This window comes from Diceros bicornis, chromosome 10 (genome assembly GCF_020826845.1).
Source record: "Diceros bicornis minor isolate mBicDic1 chromosome 10, mDicBic1.mat.cur, whole genome shotgun sequence".
In the NCBI taxonomy this organism is placed as follows: domain Eukaryota; kingdom Metazoa; phylum Chordata; class Mammalia; order Perissodactyla; family Rhinocerotidae; genus Diceros; species Diceros bicornis.
Genome location: NC_080749.1, coordinates 16,924,669 through 16,942,461, shown reverse-complemented (window position 1 = coordinate 16,942,461; position 17,793 = coordinate 16,924,669). Strand labels below are relative to the sequence as shown.

Here is a 17,793-nt window from a genome sequence, read left to right as displayed (position 1 = left end):
CCACACTGTATCTGAAAATTTCTACCAAAGATTCTTATTACTAGTACAAGCACTTGGGTATGGATTTTGAAATAATATATCTGAATGAGGAAGACAATGAAACTAATAGTTATAAGAATAAATGGGAGCATAGAGATAATTTTGATAACAGGAAAAAAAACAAGTCCTAGTGTATAGCTACTATATTTCCATCTGTGCTAGATAAATTAGACAAAGATCATACAAAATACTTCTAGTGTTACGATAGATTTATCTACCTATATAAGTCTATTTATTGCCTTTTTATTGAGTGTATGCATATATATATATTTACATATATAAATTTATTTTATAATAATTTTATATATCATGTATATATAAAATATGTATATATATATAAATCATGCATACATATAAAGGTTATAGTATATGACACAGTAATTTCAGGCCAGTCAAAAAATCAACATAGCAGACATTCTATGAAACCTTATGGATTAAATTAAACAGACACTTGTTCTTTGTGGCTTTTCATCTAAGACAGGGGATTATAAAGGATATTTGCAATAGCATCCCCTGTGTCCAAATTCCTGTTATGCCTCTAAATAGCTGTGGAATCTTAGATATCATCTTTTAAGCCTCGGTTTACATGATTCTAAATGGAGGTAGGGATAACATCTACCCCATAGAGTTGTTGTATTAAAAGCATTACACAGTGCCCTATTCACATTAAGCACTCAATAAATGTGAGTTATTATTATTTTCACTATTATTATTATTCACAGGAAAAATTCAAATATGAGAATGGACTTGATAGAGTCGTAGAGTGGGAAGAGTGCTAGGATGCTAGTGTGACAGCTAATGGTGTAAGGAAATAAATGATACGTGACAAACGCATGGCGTAGAAATGGAGTATTCTAGGAATGGAAGAAGAAATCACTGTTCACTGGAGTGGGCAGGGATGGCTTCCATGAGGAGTCTAAGTGAATTTGCAAATGATTGTAGGTAGAGAGAATGTACATTTGGAGGGGGTGTCTTTTCAGGGATGTGCAAATTCAGAGATTTTAGCACTTCTTGGCAGATGGAAGAAGCCCATTTGGACCCTCAGACACAGTCTCTGTGAAGATTTTGCATATTGAGCAGACATAGTTTCAAGTCAGGTGCTGCATAAGAAAGAAGCTTGGACACAAGTGAGGAGAAGGCATCATGCTAATACTAATCGAAGCTCAGCTTGAATAGCAACTGCACACCCATTTATAGCTAGAAAATTGCAGACCAAGGACTATAGCCCTTTAAAAAGCATGCCACTGAGTTTGGGAAGGCAAGAGGCATAGCCGCCCAAAGCCACAAATCCTGCTAAGAAGAGCATTAATTGTTCTTTACATCACACAGCCTGTGTAGTTCTGTAATCAATAAGAAAGAGTGGGCTCGGACTGGGACTTGTTCCTTTTTCCACGTAAATTTGGAATTGAACAAATAGACCTCAATCTACAATTTTCTCCATGGTGTCGAATGCAGGCTAAATTGATACAGTATTTAACAGTATGCAAATGAGTTAATGGCCTTGAGATGAGGATCCCAATGAGGATCCCCAGTGAGACATAAAGTACCTTTCTCCTTACAACCTCTTTAGACTGTCTTGGTGTTTGCTATCTCTGAGGAGTTCTAATAGCACAAACAAGGTTAGCATTCTGCTTTAAGTGCCATAAACACATTTTGGAAAGGCAAGAGTAATTTTATAGCTGTGCGTACATTGGAGAGCGAGCATGACCCTGAGAGCTGGAGGTTTACCCTCACTTTAAAAAAAAAACTATTTGGAAGGAATTGTTCTAAATGTAGTCCCTATCTTTTACTTTATATTCTTTAATAGTTACCCTTTATTGAGTGTTTTTTGAGATCCAAGAACTCTATTAGGCACTTTTTAAACTTTTATTTTAAAATAAAACACAGATACAGAAAACCACACAGAATTATTATAAGGCAAAGACTGTTTTAACTATCAACCACGTCAAAGAATAAAACATGTTAGCTACCCAGAAGCTTCTTCGTATGGTCTGTCCTCTCTCCCTCCAAAAGTAGCCACTATCCTGATGTTTATAGTAATCATTTCCTTGTATTTCTTTATGATTTATCACTTGAGTGTACATCCTGGGACACTATAGCTTAGTAACCAATTTTCAAATCCATCTGTTTTTTTAACTCCATTTTAATCAACATTTCATTCCTTCCCTCACCTGCCACCAAGGAGGAGTTCCTCTTTGTCTCTTCCTTAAAATGTATCTGGTGATGAACTTGGGCCACCTGCCTTGTTGAGTGTGCCCCCGGGTGGCGTTGCGATTGTATACTCATGGTGCAGCTTTACGTGTTCTTTTCCCTGTATATCCTACAAAGGGGCAGAGGACCTCGGTCAGACTCAGCTTTGATGTCTTTGGCAATACTATAGGTAGTGTTGTGTTCTTTTATCAGGAGGCACACTGATACTTAACACATCAATCCATTATTTTATGGGAGATTCCAAAATGGCAATATTCTAATTCAATCCATTATTTTTATACATTAGCTTGAATAATTTCGTTTATTAGGAGAGGCTTCCTCTCATCTACAATTTGGTTACCCAGTGGTACAATTCCAAAAAAGACAGAATCAGTGTTTGATTCTCTTCTTTTACTTGGTTTTCATGATAATAGATTGGTTCCCTGTCAATTTCAAGATCGCTCTCTTGAATTATTGTTTTTAGTATTTGTGTCCCCTCCCACCTCCCGGCCCCTTGTCCCCCCCACCTTGCGGCCCCCTTAGTTAGTTCTCCCATTCAGGAACTCCCATAATTTATATGTTGGATCTTCTTTGCTGTCTGCAATGTTTGTTGCTTTCTCTTGAACATCTTTGTTTCTTTCTTCATTTCTTTTTGATTTATAACATTTTTCTCCTTCCTACTTGGATTTCCTTTAGAGTCTCATTTTTTGTGCTTATTTACTCTTATATTACTCCTAGATTAGTCTTTATTTCTAACATGACTTTTTAAAAATTCCTTATTCTTTCTTGAGTTCTGTCCCTTTATTTCTGACTTTTTCAAATTCTGATTAATGTTGTTTTTTCACATATTGTATAATTTTAGTAATGTCCTTTAGCTCATTTTGAAATAGTAAGTTACAGTTTTGAAAATTTTTTGAGGATGACTTTTTGGCAAGCTTTCTTTGTCAACAGCAGAAGTTGGCAAACTTCCTGTAAGGTGTCAAAGAGTAAATATTTTATGCTTTGAAGGCCATATGTTCTCTGTCACAAATACTTAACACTTCACTGTAGCTTGAAAACAGTTATAGGCAATATGTAAATGATTAAGCATGACTATGTTCCAATAAAACTTTATTTATCAAAACAGGGAGTAGGCTGGATTTGGCCTATGGGCTGTAGTTTGCCAATCCCTGGTCTGTTGGGATATTATTCTCCTTTTTTCTTGTGGCAACTTTGTTTTTCAGGCTAAACTTTATATGGAATTTGACTGTGATAGTTTTCTCTTGCTCATTTTTATGTGAATTTAGTTTTCTGGAAGTTTTAGATAGTTAAAAGTTCAGATAGGCTTTCCGACTTCAAAGAGATCTTTGTTTTCAGGTAGTCTTAAAAAATATGATGGCTTATGCTCTTAGATTTCCTGGATCTGTTCACTTTTTTTCTCAATTTTCTCTTTCTTTGATCCCTATTGTCTATATTCTGTTCAATTTTGATTCCACTTCTAGTAGTTTTTCCCCAGGATGGGTTCTGTGGTGGAAAGAAGCCCTGGCAGGTCAATTTCAAGAGTTCACAGGATCTAGACTGCCCCCGGCCAACTTAGACCTTCACATTGGCCTATTAAGAACTATGAAGTGTCAGAGATTTTACAAGGCTTACAAGATAATAAATCATCCTACCAGTTTTATGGATATATTCAAAAGACATGAGACTCTTGGGTCACAGACAAAAAGCTTTACTGCTCGTGCTACAGCAAAGAGCATGAACATCAGCATAATTGTGTGAGCTTTCCTTGTCCTCAAGTCCCATGAGGGTGAATGGTTGGGCCCAGATGGATGCCTGCTCACACAGTGGGTTGCAGTATAGAAGAGAAAATCTGAGCTGAAGGAACTCAAATCTTCTATAATGGGAAATAAAAATGCCGTCCCTTTCTTCCAGAGGGCGATAGTATCCTTTCTGTACTGGAGAGTAAGCATGCCTGCCCTTTGCCCTGGAAGGGACTCAATATCTATCTTTCAAGACTGTGAACAAACCTGCCTTTTGCTCCAGAAGAAGACACTATTCCCTCTCACCTGGATAACTGCTACATAAATATCCATTAAAATATATTCTAGAACAAAAGACTATTTCTTACTAGTAAGACATGCAGAAATGTGAGAGATCAATGGAAAATTGACTCCCAACAGGGCCTCTTTCACTCACTATTGGAATGCACAAAACTTCTCCTAGTTCTGTTGGATATTCTTATATTGATCCACGACGCTTTCTAGTGAATATCTGCTAACTATGTTGGGGTTCTCTGCTTGAATATTTTGGGATCGTCATGTGCGTCATTTGCCCTACTGCTTCCCTTTACTTTTCCCCACATAGTTACCAAGGGCAATCAGGCTGTGTGGCTTTTGGTATTTAGGAATTTGTAGAGGTATTTTATTATCTAGATTTGTTGTAGATGTTGTACTTTTGGTTTTGATATCTAGTTCTCTACATAGCCTAAACCCATGCTGGCATCACTGCAGTCCATCTTCCCAAAATAACCTTGTCTTTTACGAAAAGTATGCCAAGCCTGATTTCACTTTTTTTGAAGTCCTCATTTTGAATATCAACTTTACTATGCTATTACATCGTTATACTCTAAGATCCTACTGAGTTGCATAGGAATGTTTGCCTCTCTTCCCCTTCCGCCACACTAAGTGGTATTAAGTTGTTCTATTATTTTAAGTAGAGGTCCAATTTTTTCTTTCTATAACATTATATATTTCCCCTTCTTGCTATTATTTGTGTATCCCACCCAACAGCAATTCCTCTTACTCTCTTTTTGAATATGTGGTTCAAAGACTGGTGAATCAGACAAACAAGCTTATTTAAAAAGTGTGCAGAGGACGCAAAGCAAAAATAACTATGCTCTGGGATTGGGCATGATCCTAGAAGATTCTATTGACTTTGTGATAACTTTGGCATTATATTTAAGACAACAAAACATTGTATTTGATGTCAACATTTCCTCGTCGTTTTAGCCAGCATAGCTACTCCTCCCTCAAATTCAGTATAAGATTTTATATATTAGGGGGAAAATAGAATGTATTAGAAGTGGCATTGCCAGTGTAACTGTTATCACCAAATTCATTTCTTCCTGTGAGTTCTCAGCACTAGAGGCTTAGTATTTTACAACACATAATATCTGCTCATAAGCAGTGGAAAATTCCAAGTTTATCTGGCTTTTACTTAATATTTTAGAACGCAGCAATATCTGATGAGCCCTTACTCATATCCAGTTTCAGCAGATCAGAGGAATAACAAGATTATGTAATTCCTACACATCAAATAGAGAAAAATGAAATATTCTAAGACAATAGAGAGGCAGAGAATATGTATTTCTTCTGGATGACCCTGTTCAATAAATTAAAGGAAAATAAATACAAATTCGTAGTAAATTCTGAGAGGGCTTAATATTGAGGGTGTAAGGAGAATGATTTTTCTTCCAAGTTCATTTTCTCCAAGACCTCCTCGACTTAAGCAAGGAGACTGAAACAGACCCCTACCCACACCCCTGCACATACACACACTGTGCCTCAGTCCCTAACAGGCTTTCTTTCCCCAAGAATTTACAGTTTAGTAAGAAAGATAAGATGTCACTGTGACAATTAGAATGCTGAACAAGCTAGTATAGAATAAGAAGGAAAACTGTGTAGTGTGGTATACACTCCAAGAAGAGCTAACGAAGAGAGTCCCTGTGAACTTGAGTTAGGAAAGGATGTGAGGGGAGCTGGGTCCTAACAGATCAGTTACATTTGGGAGGATGGAAAAGTAAGTGGAGGCTTTTCCACAGGGAAGGGAAGGGGTACTTAAGAGAACTGCTCATCCAGCCTGTGAGGCTATTTTGATATCCTATCAACTAGGATTAAGCGTTCATACAAACACTGCTGAGTCAATAAAATAGAAAATAGCTAATTAAAAGGTGTTTCTCTAGTCAGTGATTTGTATAAACTGTGATATTTGTTATAGATTCTTTCTGCCTTCTCCACTGATGCTTACTGTCTAATTGTTAAGTGCAAAAATGATAAAGTATTACAAGAAAATGTAAGTTTGAAACTGATTGAAAATATCACATATAAATTACCTAGAGAGGAACAAGGACATTAAAAGTTGGACTTAACTTTTTAAAATTATATAAATACACAGAATATAGCCAAGGGCAGAAGTAATACTTAGGACCTAACCAATAGGAATTAAGGTATTTACAAGATAAATAATGAGTGACTCAATTATTCTCCCAAATAGATACAGATAGATGAGAGGTAAACAGATAGATGAATATAAAAATATAAGAAGTGATCTACATCAATAACAGCAACTCATCTAGGCTAATAGGTTAAACAGTGTTCAGTAATGAGAGATGTATCTTAATGTGCCTCATTACAATAGAAGGCACATCCCAAGATGGCCTGAAACTATATTTGCCTAATCTAAACAGATGACTCTGTATGGTGAAAGGATTGGCTGTGAATAGAAGGACTTGGCCTCAATTTTGTTGGAGATGGTAGAAGAATAATTCCCCGTGTTAGAAAGTCAATTGGTGGAGAAAAATGCCAGGGGCTCTTTAATGTCAGTGGATGCTGTGGAGCTGTTTCACCTAAATCTTAGACTACCCCTTGTTTCCAAGAGGAAAATTCATGAGGGAGTCTGAATCTAGTACCAAATTCCTAAAAATAAATTAAGCATGGTGAAATAGTTACAAAAGATGGATAGTCTCCCTTCCCTCCAAAATTACTCAAGACCTCACAATAGAGTTTTCTCTTTCAATTCATGAAAGATTTTCCTGAATGAGAAATGCGCTTTGTGCTGTTCTAAGAAGTATATGAGGAAAGAAGTCAGGTAACCATTATGAAGTCTGAGTGTAAAAGTCTCGGTAATAATGTACTTTCCAAGGACAGAGATAAAGAGGTTATTTTGAATCATCAGAAAATCTAGTCTTGCTCAAGGAAATGAGAAATACTAAGTTCAGAGAAATTTATTCATCAAATTCAGTTTCATTATCTGAAAAGAACAAATGTTAAGCCAATGTTTCTAAACACTCTTCCACATCTGACAACCTTTCTGTCATTTTCAGACAGAATCTGATTCAGGGGACTTGATTTTATTTCTAAAGAAATGTGAAGATTAGAAAAAAAATGCCCACTAATATCAGCCAAAAAAGATAGAAGGACTTTTTTTTACTATGCCAACATAACCAATTCATTAAATAATTACACTTCAAAAAAAATCAAATAAACGCAGACCTCTTATCAAATATCTAGTAGGTAAAACTAATAATGACAACAGATGAACTTTCCACATTCTCAAGTTGTTTTGGTGTTGCGATTCAGCTATACATACGGAAAGAAAATATTACATGGGAAAAATCTTATGCATTGTTTTCCTGTCTTTATACCTTTATATATGTCATAGAAGGTTGTCAGGTTAAAGGAAGATGTGAGGTGTGTTAATATAATAGCCAGGGAGACACTATAGCACTGGATCTCAGTATGAATGAGCAGTTTGTCTATAACTTCAGGTCTCCAGTGAGCAACAAAAATGGCTCTTAGGATATTGCAACTCTGTCTGCTTCCACCAGAGATCATAATTGGGCTATGAATTTTTACAACAGGAAAGTCTTCCTGTCATAGACAAAGACTGACAAAAAGTTTAGTTAAATTAATGCCAAAAGAATCTCAGAACAGTGTGAATAATGTACATGGATATCACTGGAATAGATAGGACCTTTACTTTTTTTTTCTTTTTTCTTTTTTAAATAAATTTTTGGGATAGTTACTGGTTAGAGCTTCTAAAATATAACTTTTTTTTCTGAGGATTCCTCAAAATACTGGTTTTCTGCCCAATGACATGAGATGCACTTTGGGGAATTCAAGAAGCCAATTGAGGTGAGTAGGGGTGATTTATAAATCAAAAGCAAATGATAGCAGAAGATGTGAACTAAAGCTATTTCTTGATCTGTGAAAAGCTAATTGCACACATTTCAGGCCAGCCCTCTGAAGGTACAGCTCATGAACTCTGTCTTCCGGATGCTGTGCTCATCACAGACACTCAACAGAGGACTGGTTAATGCTGGGGAAATCTCCATCAAGGTGGCCTTTCCACGACACTGCAGATTCACCTCAGGAAAGAGAGAGAAGAGAAGGGAAAAGTAGGGAGAGATTCCGGGCAACTAGCTGCTTACCGAGTCCTATTTGCCTCATCTAATTTATCTGAAAATGAAGAGTTTGTCTCTAAAGGCTACCCTGCTTCATAAAATCTCAAGGGACTTTTGTCTTTCCCTAACTTATCAGAGTTTAGCCAGGACTTATTTGTTACTGGTTGCTGTTAAAGTGGATTTTAGATTTTTTGGTCCTGGCTCTACTATTTGATATGGAAGATTGAGTACAGCACACACGACCTAAACATTTTGGAAACAACCCATGCTTGCCACTGACGCTTAAACATTTTAATGATAATCTTGAATGAATTTCATTATATTCTAAATTTCATAACCTATCATCAATTATTCATGTTAATAATTCTAGGTAAAATGAAAAGTACTTCATTGGCATTTCACTTTTAAAGAATCAAATATCAAGAAAAGAAAGATATGTTTGATGTCTGCAGTGCTGTTTGTGAGAAAGTTTTTGAACGACTTCAGTAACTCCAATCAATCTATTGAGGGAGTAACAGAGTAAGTTATGTCTACACAGGATCCTGAAACTAGGAATTGAGGCAATCAAAATTTTCAGTAGGAAGTGATGGGATCTGAATCCTAGAAATCTTCCTGAATAATATGGCTGTGTGTTGTAAGGTTTAGACATTTATAACTCCATATAGAAGGAATTTTGTTCGACAACTCTCCAGGTCTTTTGCAGTTATGAGTCTGATTCCACTCTATGAAAACTGTAGGAAAATATTCATTGTATGAATATTATAAAATGTACAGTTGTCTGTGAGTTAGCTCATCAAAAATAATATATGAGACGAAGTACTCAAAAATATTCTTTATATCTCTACAAAACTCTCCTTAAATAGAGCTTTAATTTTCAGAAATTAAAGAAATTTTTAATTTATCATTCAGATGGTAGTCTTTTTACTCATAAAATCAGTGTATAATCATAGAAATTTAGAGAAAGAAGGGATCTTAATGGTCACTTAGTCTAAACTTTTAATTTTGCCAGGTAGGGAAGCAGAGGCAGGAGAAAAGTGACTTTCCCCTGGCCCATTCTCCCTGAGTGAGGAAGGCAGGCAAAAGCACCAATCTGCTGACTCCAAGTCTACACAGGTCCTCTTGTCTACACTGCACTAGAGTTATATCGACTTGAGTAGTTTTAAAACTTTGTAGATGTTTGATTGTAAATTGGTGTTTTATTTTCTTAAATGATAACCTATAATCAGAAACCATACAAAACCAAGCTGCAGACATGCTGTCTTAGAATGTGAAGTATTTCTTGATTTTTTCTTGGACATTAGAAATTTTCCTTCAATAAGAAATAAAGTAGAAAATCCTACATTGCAATTCAAGTGTACCACATTTCAAAAAAATAGAGTATTTAAGTTGGGAACTCAGTTTACATGTGATTAAATTTTAATTAATGCCCTTTACTTAGATCTCAACAGCTGTAAAATAATGTTCTTAGCTTAGACAAAATAATGACCCACCCAAAAAGACAAAGACTCAAATTAAATCAAAGAAGATTTTCTTAAAAAAAAAATGATATACAAACACATATACACATTATACATGAAACACATAACAACTTACATCTTGATTTGTAACCGGAGTGGATTTTATACTGAAAATAGGTGCAGTTGAACTACTGAATTCAATCAAATAAGTAATCTTAACTAGGATGAGGATAATTCCCTCTTGTCTATACTTGTCCTATGTCGATAGAAATCTTTGCATATGATATAAATTTCTTCAAGTCGAGTAAATTGTCCAAAATGGAAACACTTTCAAAGGATGAATTCACTAAACAATGAACATAAGACCAAAATATAAAGACATAAATATTTTTTGAATAATGTAGATGTCTTTCTCCCCCAAAAATTACATGCGAGGGAAAATTTGGATTGTCACATTTACTGGATAAACTGCCTAATAGCTATTTTACCAGAGGTTCATTCTTTAAATTTGTTTTGTACTCTTACAACTAGCAAAGTTATTCCTATCAAAAAGTAATTTCTATCAAAAAGTTATTTCTATTGAACAGACCAACATGCTATTAGAAGTCACTCATAATATGCACTTGACTACCTATTTTTGGAAAGCAAGCTCTCTCATCACCCAAATCCTACTTTTCTAAAGAGAAAATCATTATATTTTTATTTTCTAATTTAATCAAAGCCAGTGATCACTGATTTATTTATTTTAAAAATTGTATTTTAAGGCAACTATTGTTACAATGAATGTTTAGGACAAGTGAGACAGGTCATGTTTTAGGAATTAACAAGGCAGGAGCACAGCTCCCACAGCAGCCCCTCAGCTACCATGTGGCTGGTTCATGGACCAAGTAACTCAGATAAGGAGGGAGCCAGTCCTTAGTCAATAAAAACTAACTCAAGGCTACTTCTCTCCCCTCCCCCTCCACATTCTGGTCCTTCTGCAGCAACCTCCTCAGAACCCTTGAGCTGAGTCCAGTAACATCTGGATATTTAACTCCCTCCTGCCTTTTTCTGGTGAGCAATCTCCAACAACCCGTGCCTGAGACTTGGGGACTGCTTGTTGCTCATCTGCTTTGAGCAGGTCCTTTCTAGCACCCCGGAAAGCCACGTGCTAGGGCATCTGGATGAAACTGGTGGACTTTGTCTATTACACCCACACGAATTCAAGTTCCAAAAAGCTGCGTTGTCTCCTTGATTCCTATCCTCGCTCCAGGCTGCCAGTACCCACACTATAACGTTAACTCCCTGAAGGCGAGGAATTTGGTACATTTGGGTCTGTACTTCGTCTCTCTTCCCTGCAGTTCCTCCGAGCCTTACAGCGTGTTTGGCACATGATAGGTACTCAATAAACTTTGAAGGGGACAGGGTTGTGTTGAGTGAAGGGAAGGCTGGAAAGGGACTTAAAATTTGAAGATTTTTCTACGTGTTCAGAACAAAAGAAAAAAGAAAAGAGAAAAAATGTGAGTACCGGAGTACCATGATTAGTTATTACCGTTTTTAATCAACCTTTAGGAATTCCGCCGGCATTAACCAGGCAGCTTGCAGGGGAATCCAAGCTGAAGACTAGAGGACTGCCCACAAATCAGGAGGCGGAGAGCCTCGGGTCATAATCTGGGACAACCTCTTGGTTCCCGACAGGTGTTGGCGGCCCCCCTGCGGCTCTGGGCCCCCAGTCCCCCGCGGCCCCTTGCCTTGTCCGAGCGCTGGAGCCACCGAGCGCTTTGCACGGGCGCACTCCGCTTCTCCGGGTTTTAGCAGGAGCCCGCGGGGGGCGGAGGGGGGGGTGAGGGGACCCACGGAGCCGGGCAGCCTGGGCAGCGAGTGTGGGGAGCTCGCGCACCGCTCAGGACTCTCTCCCGCGCTGCGGTTGCTCGGGAGATGCTGGAGCGCGGCGCCCGGCTGCTCCACCTGGCGCGCTGAGCGCGGCGCGGGAAGCCCCCGGGGGCGGGCGGGGGGCGCAGACTGCGGTAGAATGAGAGCCGGGCTCCTCCGGCGCTGCGAGACGTAGCTCCAGCGCGGTCAGGTGCCGCTCGCCCGCCGCTCGCCGCTCCACTAACTTGCCACTTGGTCGTGTCTGGTCTCCGAGGCTCTCTACGCTTTGGGGAGGTGGGGGGCGGGGGGAGTGGGGAGTTAGAGGGTCTGCGGTAGCCGAAGGAGGGATTCTGCAAGGGGGAGCCTGCCTGGTGCCGCTCTTCTTCCCCTCCCTATCGCTGCCCTCCCCCCACCCCGTCGCTACTCCTTTCTCTTCCGCCAATTCGGAGAGCGTCGGGTGCCTGTGACATGCGATCGCTGCCAAGTGACGGTCTCCGAGTCTGAAGTGCCCGCGAGGAAGTGAGCGCCAACGCTGGCCGCCGGCGATGACAGCCATGAAGCAGGAGCAGCAGCCCACCCCGGGGGCCAGGGCGAGCCAGGCGCAGCCGGCGGACCAGGTGAGAGTTGGCAGCTGCGGCCAGGCCCTCCCGGGAAGGAAGGCTCCAGTCTGTGCTGCCCCCGCCCCTCCTCCCCGGCTCGGCTCCCACGCCTCCCTCTCCCCACCCTTCCCCCGCTCCAGTCCCAAGCTTTCCTCGCTCGTCCATGGACTCTGCAGGAAGTTAGAGCGTCGGAGTGCGCTCTGGGGCCGGGCGAGAGGATGCGCAAGGCGGAGAGCCGCGGGGAAGGGGGGCGAGAGGTAAAGGCTGGGGGTGGCCCGGGGAGCCCAGGAGGGCGGGCTGCCGAGGGAGGGAGAGGTGGCCGGGGCCAAGGAATGGGGGCCTCTTGGCTGCTATTAACGCACGTTGGAGGAATTGCTGCGCTCCTGGAGGCGTCCACTTGCAGGGTTCCAGCCCCGTCTTCACATAGCTGAGAGAAGCGCTGGCCGCAGCTACCGGAGTAGACAAATGACCTTTAGGCCGGCAGAGTTTTTCCTTTTTTTTTTTTTTGAGGAGAGCCGGACGGGGACGGGGCGGGGGGACTAAATGGGAGAAGAGGATGTACCAGTCATCTGTGGTGTGCTGAGTGGAGCAGAGCTTGGGAGCAAAAAAGGCATTAATTATTTTGAGGAGCTGGGAAGATACTGGCTGTAGTGATTTGTTGGGTCCAGATGTGTTGTGTCTGCAGAGATGAGGTGCTCTGTGCTGCCTGAGGGTTATTTCTGTCCCTTTTCCGTCTTTCCGCACCGGCCACCCCCCTTTTGCTTCGGTGTTTAGGGATCTGTAGCATAACCGTACGGTGGATCTCCATCTCGTCTCTGTTCCGAGATTGGGATGACTCGGGAGTTCGCTGTCGCTTTTTTTCAACTTTGTAGGGTCGGGAGCGCCTAGGTGCCCTGGCGAGGAGGAGGGAGGCAATGATGAGCAGGTGAGCCGGCTCGAGGTGCTGTCACGTTTACATCAATTAGAGGCTCTGACTAGAGAGGGCTGCACTTAGGTCAGCGGTAACTACGGAGCTGGAGGACAGAGGCGCCGGGGTACCGGAAACGAGCTCTTTGCCCCGAGTGCACTGTCGAAGGCCTCCAGAGGCGTTTCTGGCAGAGACACTCCTAGCTCATTGCTGAAAGTGGGATGAAGAGGGTGCAAGCAGCGAGGCTCCAGTAGCGGCTCTGCTCTCGCATATTCTAAGCACTGAGGAGCACATGAAGGGGAGCTGTCCAAATCGCCAAGGAGTGGCGGCGAGGCGGAGGAGGCGATGCCAGGGCTGCTGTTATTAATATTCTAGTCTTGGTCATCTCTCCTGGCTGTGGTCTTTCTCTTCTCTCCTTCCCTCCCCTTCTCATTTCCCTCACATATGTTTCACACAGGTGGTGAGGATTACTGAATGCCTTAAAGCTCCCCCTCCATTTACTGGGGTGAATGTTGCAGTTTTTACAAAGCAGTTGTTTTCTTAAACCATCCTCTTTGCTCCCTACCCTGAGTTAACTATGAAAATATGTATTAAAACATTTATATTGCATTATATTTTATGTCCTTTTCCCTTATATCTCTTTTTCCTGCCCCCTCCAACACACACCACAAGGTAGCAACTGGTTAGCAGATTACAAAATAATTTCAGGAGAGGAGCATGGCTTGAACATCCTCTTTCAGGCTGACAGCCCTTAAATTTCATTAACAAGCCGCTGAGCCTCTCTACTGCTCTTGGAATGATGTTACCAATAAGAAGGATTAGTCAGGTGAGAGTCCCCACATGCATCCTTGCTCACTAACCTGTGACACCAGCTGGTTACTTGAGGTGCTGCAAACAGTTCAGTGATGGTGGAGGCGAGGAGGAAGAAGCAGAGCAGAGCACACAGAAGCTGAAAATGTTTTTGTACATAGTGGACAAGCTGTGTATATTATAGCAAAGCCTTTTGTCAGGATGAATCTGGTAAATGAAAATTCATATGATGAGATAGATTCAAGCTGGAATCCGTTTTTCTTGTTAATGTGCATTTTTGTTTATGTCCACTTCAAATATTCAAGGAGTGGCCATTTGCAGAACTCTTGTTTTAATGGAGTTTTTTTAAGGGCCTTTCTGAGCATTTACATGATTTTAAAATGTCAGTGGTATGCATGTTATGCTTGAGTTAAAATGAAGGAGATTGATTTTGCAAAGGGAGGGAAAGTCAGCCTGAAATATACATGGCAGCATCCCATTGGGGGTTTCTCAAGCACTCCCAGAAAATAGCTATATCTAGTATATTTCTTGTCAAAAGCTTCGTTTACGAAATGATGGCCAGATAATGTGGACGATTGCTGTGAATTCTTCAACTACTTGTTCTAAGATTGCTAAGCTTTTATTAACAATATTAGTCATTGTGGTCTAATTCTGCCATTGCCACACAACCCTCATGTGGTGCTAGAGGCAACACCTTCATATAGACATGATTGATTGTTCAGGTTTCTATGATATTTATGAAAAAAAATCACAAATTTAAATAAAAATGTAGCTTTATGAAGTCCTACATAATGGTTAAATAGGGGGCATGTTCCAGCTAATCACTCAATATGTATTGATTTTGAGTAATTTAAGCTTTTGAATGTTGCCAGAGAGGTCTTTCTCTTTCCATGATAGAAGTTTTTACGAAACCTCAAAAACTCCTTGTCCTGAGGCCTTCAAACACCTACTTCCACTTATAGCACAGTGGAAGCGCATAGTCTTTCCTCTGGGCGAAATGGCGCTGGACCATGTAACCTGGTTGTTGTTATGGTCCTTTAGAGAGCTCGACCTCCCTGTTTCGTCTTATCCGTTACTGTCCTCTGGCATTGGGTGCCATGACCAGAGGCACTCCTTCCCCAGGGAGCAGCAGCAAGAATAGTAGGGACTGTATACTTTTATTAATATTCTGAATCATTGGAAATGTTTTTATCATCTTAGTAGTCTTTCCTTTAAATGAAAGACTTCATTGGTTAAATAAATGTTTATAACAGTTATTTTGTGTTGTTTTCATAACACTCTATGTTTACAAGATGTCTAAAAATAAATGCTTTGATATGATTAGGTACAGTCATTCCCACTTAACGTGATCAATTTCCCATTTTACATTGAGGGATCCAAAATCTTGAGTGGCTAGTTGTAACTTATTATTGTTTTTTAAAATCATTTCCTGAATGCTTGCCATGTGCAGAATAGTGTCCTCTGGGCTGATAAGGTAATATTTATTGAATGCATTTTTCTATTTGATCCTCAAAGCAACTTTTTGAGGTAGGTCTTGTTGTTATTCCCATTTTAGAGATGAAAATATAGAGGATTAGGGAAACTAAGCAACTTGATCAAGCTTGTCTTCCTAAGTGGTGGAGATGAGACTTTGCCCTAGTCTATGGCATTTAAGATAAAATAAGCTCCTTTAACTCTAAAGCCCCAACTTCTAACTTCTACACAATTACAGTTCAACACATTCCTAACAGCAGAATGCAAAATAATTGCAAATACTGTGTGTGTGTGTATGTACAAATTTACCTTGAATGTAAAATGAAGAATTTGTTTAAAGCTTCAAATATAAATGTAAATAATAGCTCTTGAAATTTTAAAGTTAACTTAATATTTCTTCTACTAATGGAAATAATGTAAAAATAACCAGATAGGTCTTGATAAGTACATAGGAACTTTTAAAAAAACGTATCTTTGTGTCATTTGCCCTTGGTAATGATGAGACTTTCAAGGTTTCTTAAATGAGTACATTTTTATACTCAGACCCGGTTTAGAATTTGCCCACATTTCCACCAGGTGGCACCCTTCTTCTGAATCCAACGGGTAAATTATTTCCTAAAATGTTAGACGGTCTTCTCAGCTCCAAAAAAAACCACACCAAAACCAAAACAAAAAACAAAAAAATAAACAAAAGAAAAACTACAACCCTACTTTCTGAAGTATGGCTAAAAAATATATTTTTATAAGCAACTATTTGGCTGCAAAGACAGCATTAGTTATGCATTTTCTTTTAAAAAATTCTGGTAGAAAACCAATCTTTTACAGCTCCACATGTAGTGGCATCTTCATGAAATAACTTATGTTCAAAATTATGATTAAATATGTAATGTGTAAAATGCCTTTTGTAAAATATTTATTATACATTTGACCTTTCCATAATATTAACCCAAAATGCTTCCATACAGAAATTAGGATCCACTATTTTTATTTCAACTTTGATCTATCAATCCTAATTAAAATTTTCAAATGTATACTTAATGAAAACTTACAAAAAAGTTATTCTTCCACATTTCTCTGACTAATATATAAACATGTCATAATTTAGTCTTTAAACTATTGTTTTTAACACAGAACCTCAAAAATAACTTTTAGAAATCATGTTGAAAAAACTTTACTTAGTAGAAGATTTATTACTTTTTTCCTAAGCATTCAGCAAAAATATATAGTATCTAAGTGGTGGGAGAGTTCTATATGATTTGGTTATAAAAGATAATTTAGATTGGATACAGGTGTTATGTAGAAGTCTTTATGTCTTAGGAGATATTACACATTTCCTACTCTTCCTTAATTTCTTACTACATATATATTTTTCATGTGTATGTTATTACATATATATATGACGTTTTATCTACTGAGTTTAGAACATACCACAAAACATCCCTTGCTTACAAGGGGTATTTCTATCTGTTTATTTCAGGGACTGAGCAAATTGCACATTTAAGAAAGATTAAACTATATATAAACAAGTTAAAGAAAATTGTATTGTTAAATATTAATGCTACAGTATCTTATGAAGTACATTACATTGGAAACAAAACACTCAAGCCAAATTTCTTCCAGTTTGAGTAAAAATAAAGCTATTCAAAATTTTGGTTCCTTGAATCATTTATGATTACATAATGTTTTAAGCTTTAGTACTTATTGGCATATTTTTAAATGTATCTACAGTGTACCATATAGCGTACACAGTACTAGAATATTGCAACTAGGACTATGAGCTTTTGTGCCATCCACCACAAATATTTATTTACTATTGTCTATGGGTTATGCACTGGAAACCACAGATTCAAGTTCATATCCCAGCTCCACCAGGCATCACTATGTTTTCTTGGGCAGAATAACTCATTTTCTGTATGTCATCTGTGAATGGAGGTAACTATTGATCCCTTAAACACTTGGTGTAAGGATTAAATTAAATAATATGTAAAAGCTTTTGAATAATGCCTATCTCATACCAAGTGCTCTCATCAAATGCATAGTTTGGGAATAGGAGCCTAGAAAAAAGAAAAAAGAAAAAAGAAAAGCTTAGAGGATCGTTGAGCCACCTACAGCTGGTATATTATTTTAACATTTTACAGAATATTGTATTGTCCCATACACATATTCGTATGATTACATATGAATTTGCTCATGCATATAAATATTACATTAATAATATAATATATATTATTTAAGCCAGCCCTGGTGGTCTAATGGTTAAAATCTGGTGCTCTCTCTGTTGCCGCCCTGGATTCGTTTCTCAGTCAG

The 17,793-nt window shown here is 39.0% G+C and overlaps 1 protein-coding gene across 2 annotated transcripts in view; it reads left to right on the top strand.

Annotated features, from left to right (window-relative positions):
• DPP10 (dipeptidyl peptidase like 10) overlaps positions 1-17,793 on the top strand; it is an 802,065-nt gene that overhangs the window by 182,117 nt on the left and 602,155 nt on the right. The window contains exon 1 of one of the 2 annotated variants that reach the window (XM_058548839.1): positions 12,077-12,314. The exons of the other annotated variant lie outside the window; for it this stretch is intronic. Within the exon in view, the coding sequence (XP_058404822.1) occupies positions 12,243-12,314 (72 nt within the window). The 5' untranslated portion in view covers positions 12,077-12,242. Of the gene's footprint in view, positions 1-12,076; positions 12,315-17,793 lie in introns of those variants that run through there. 2 annotated transcript variants of the gene reach the window in all.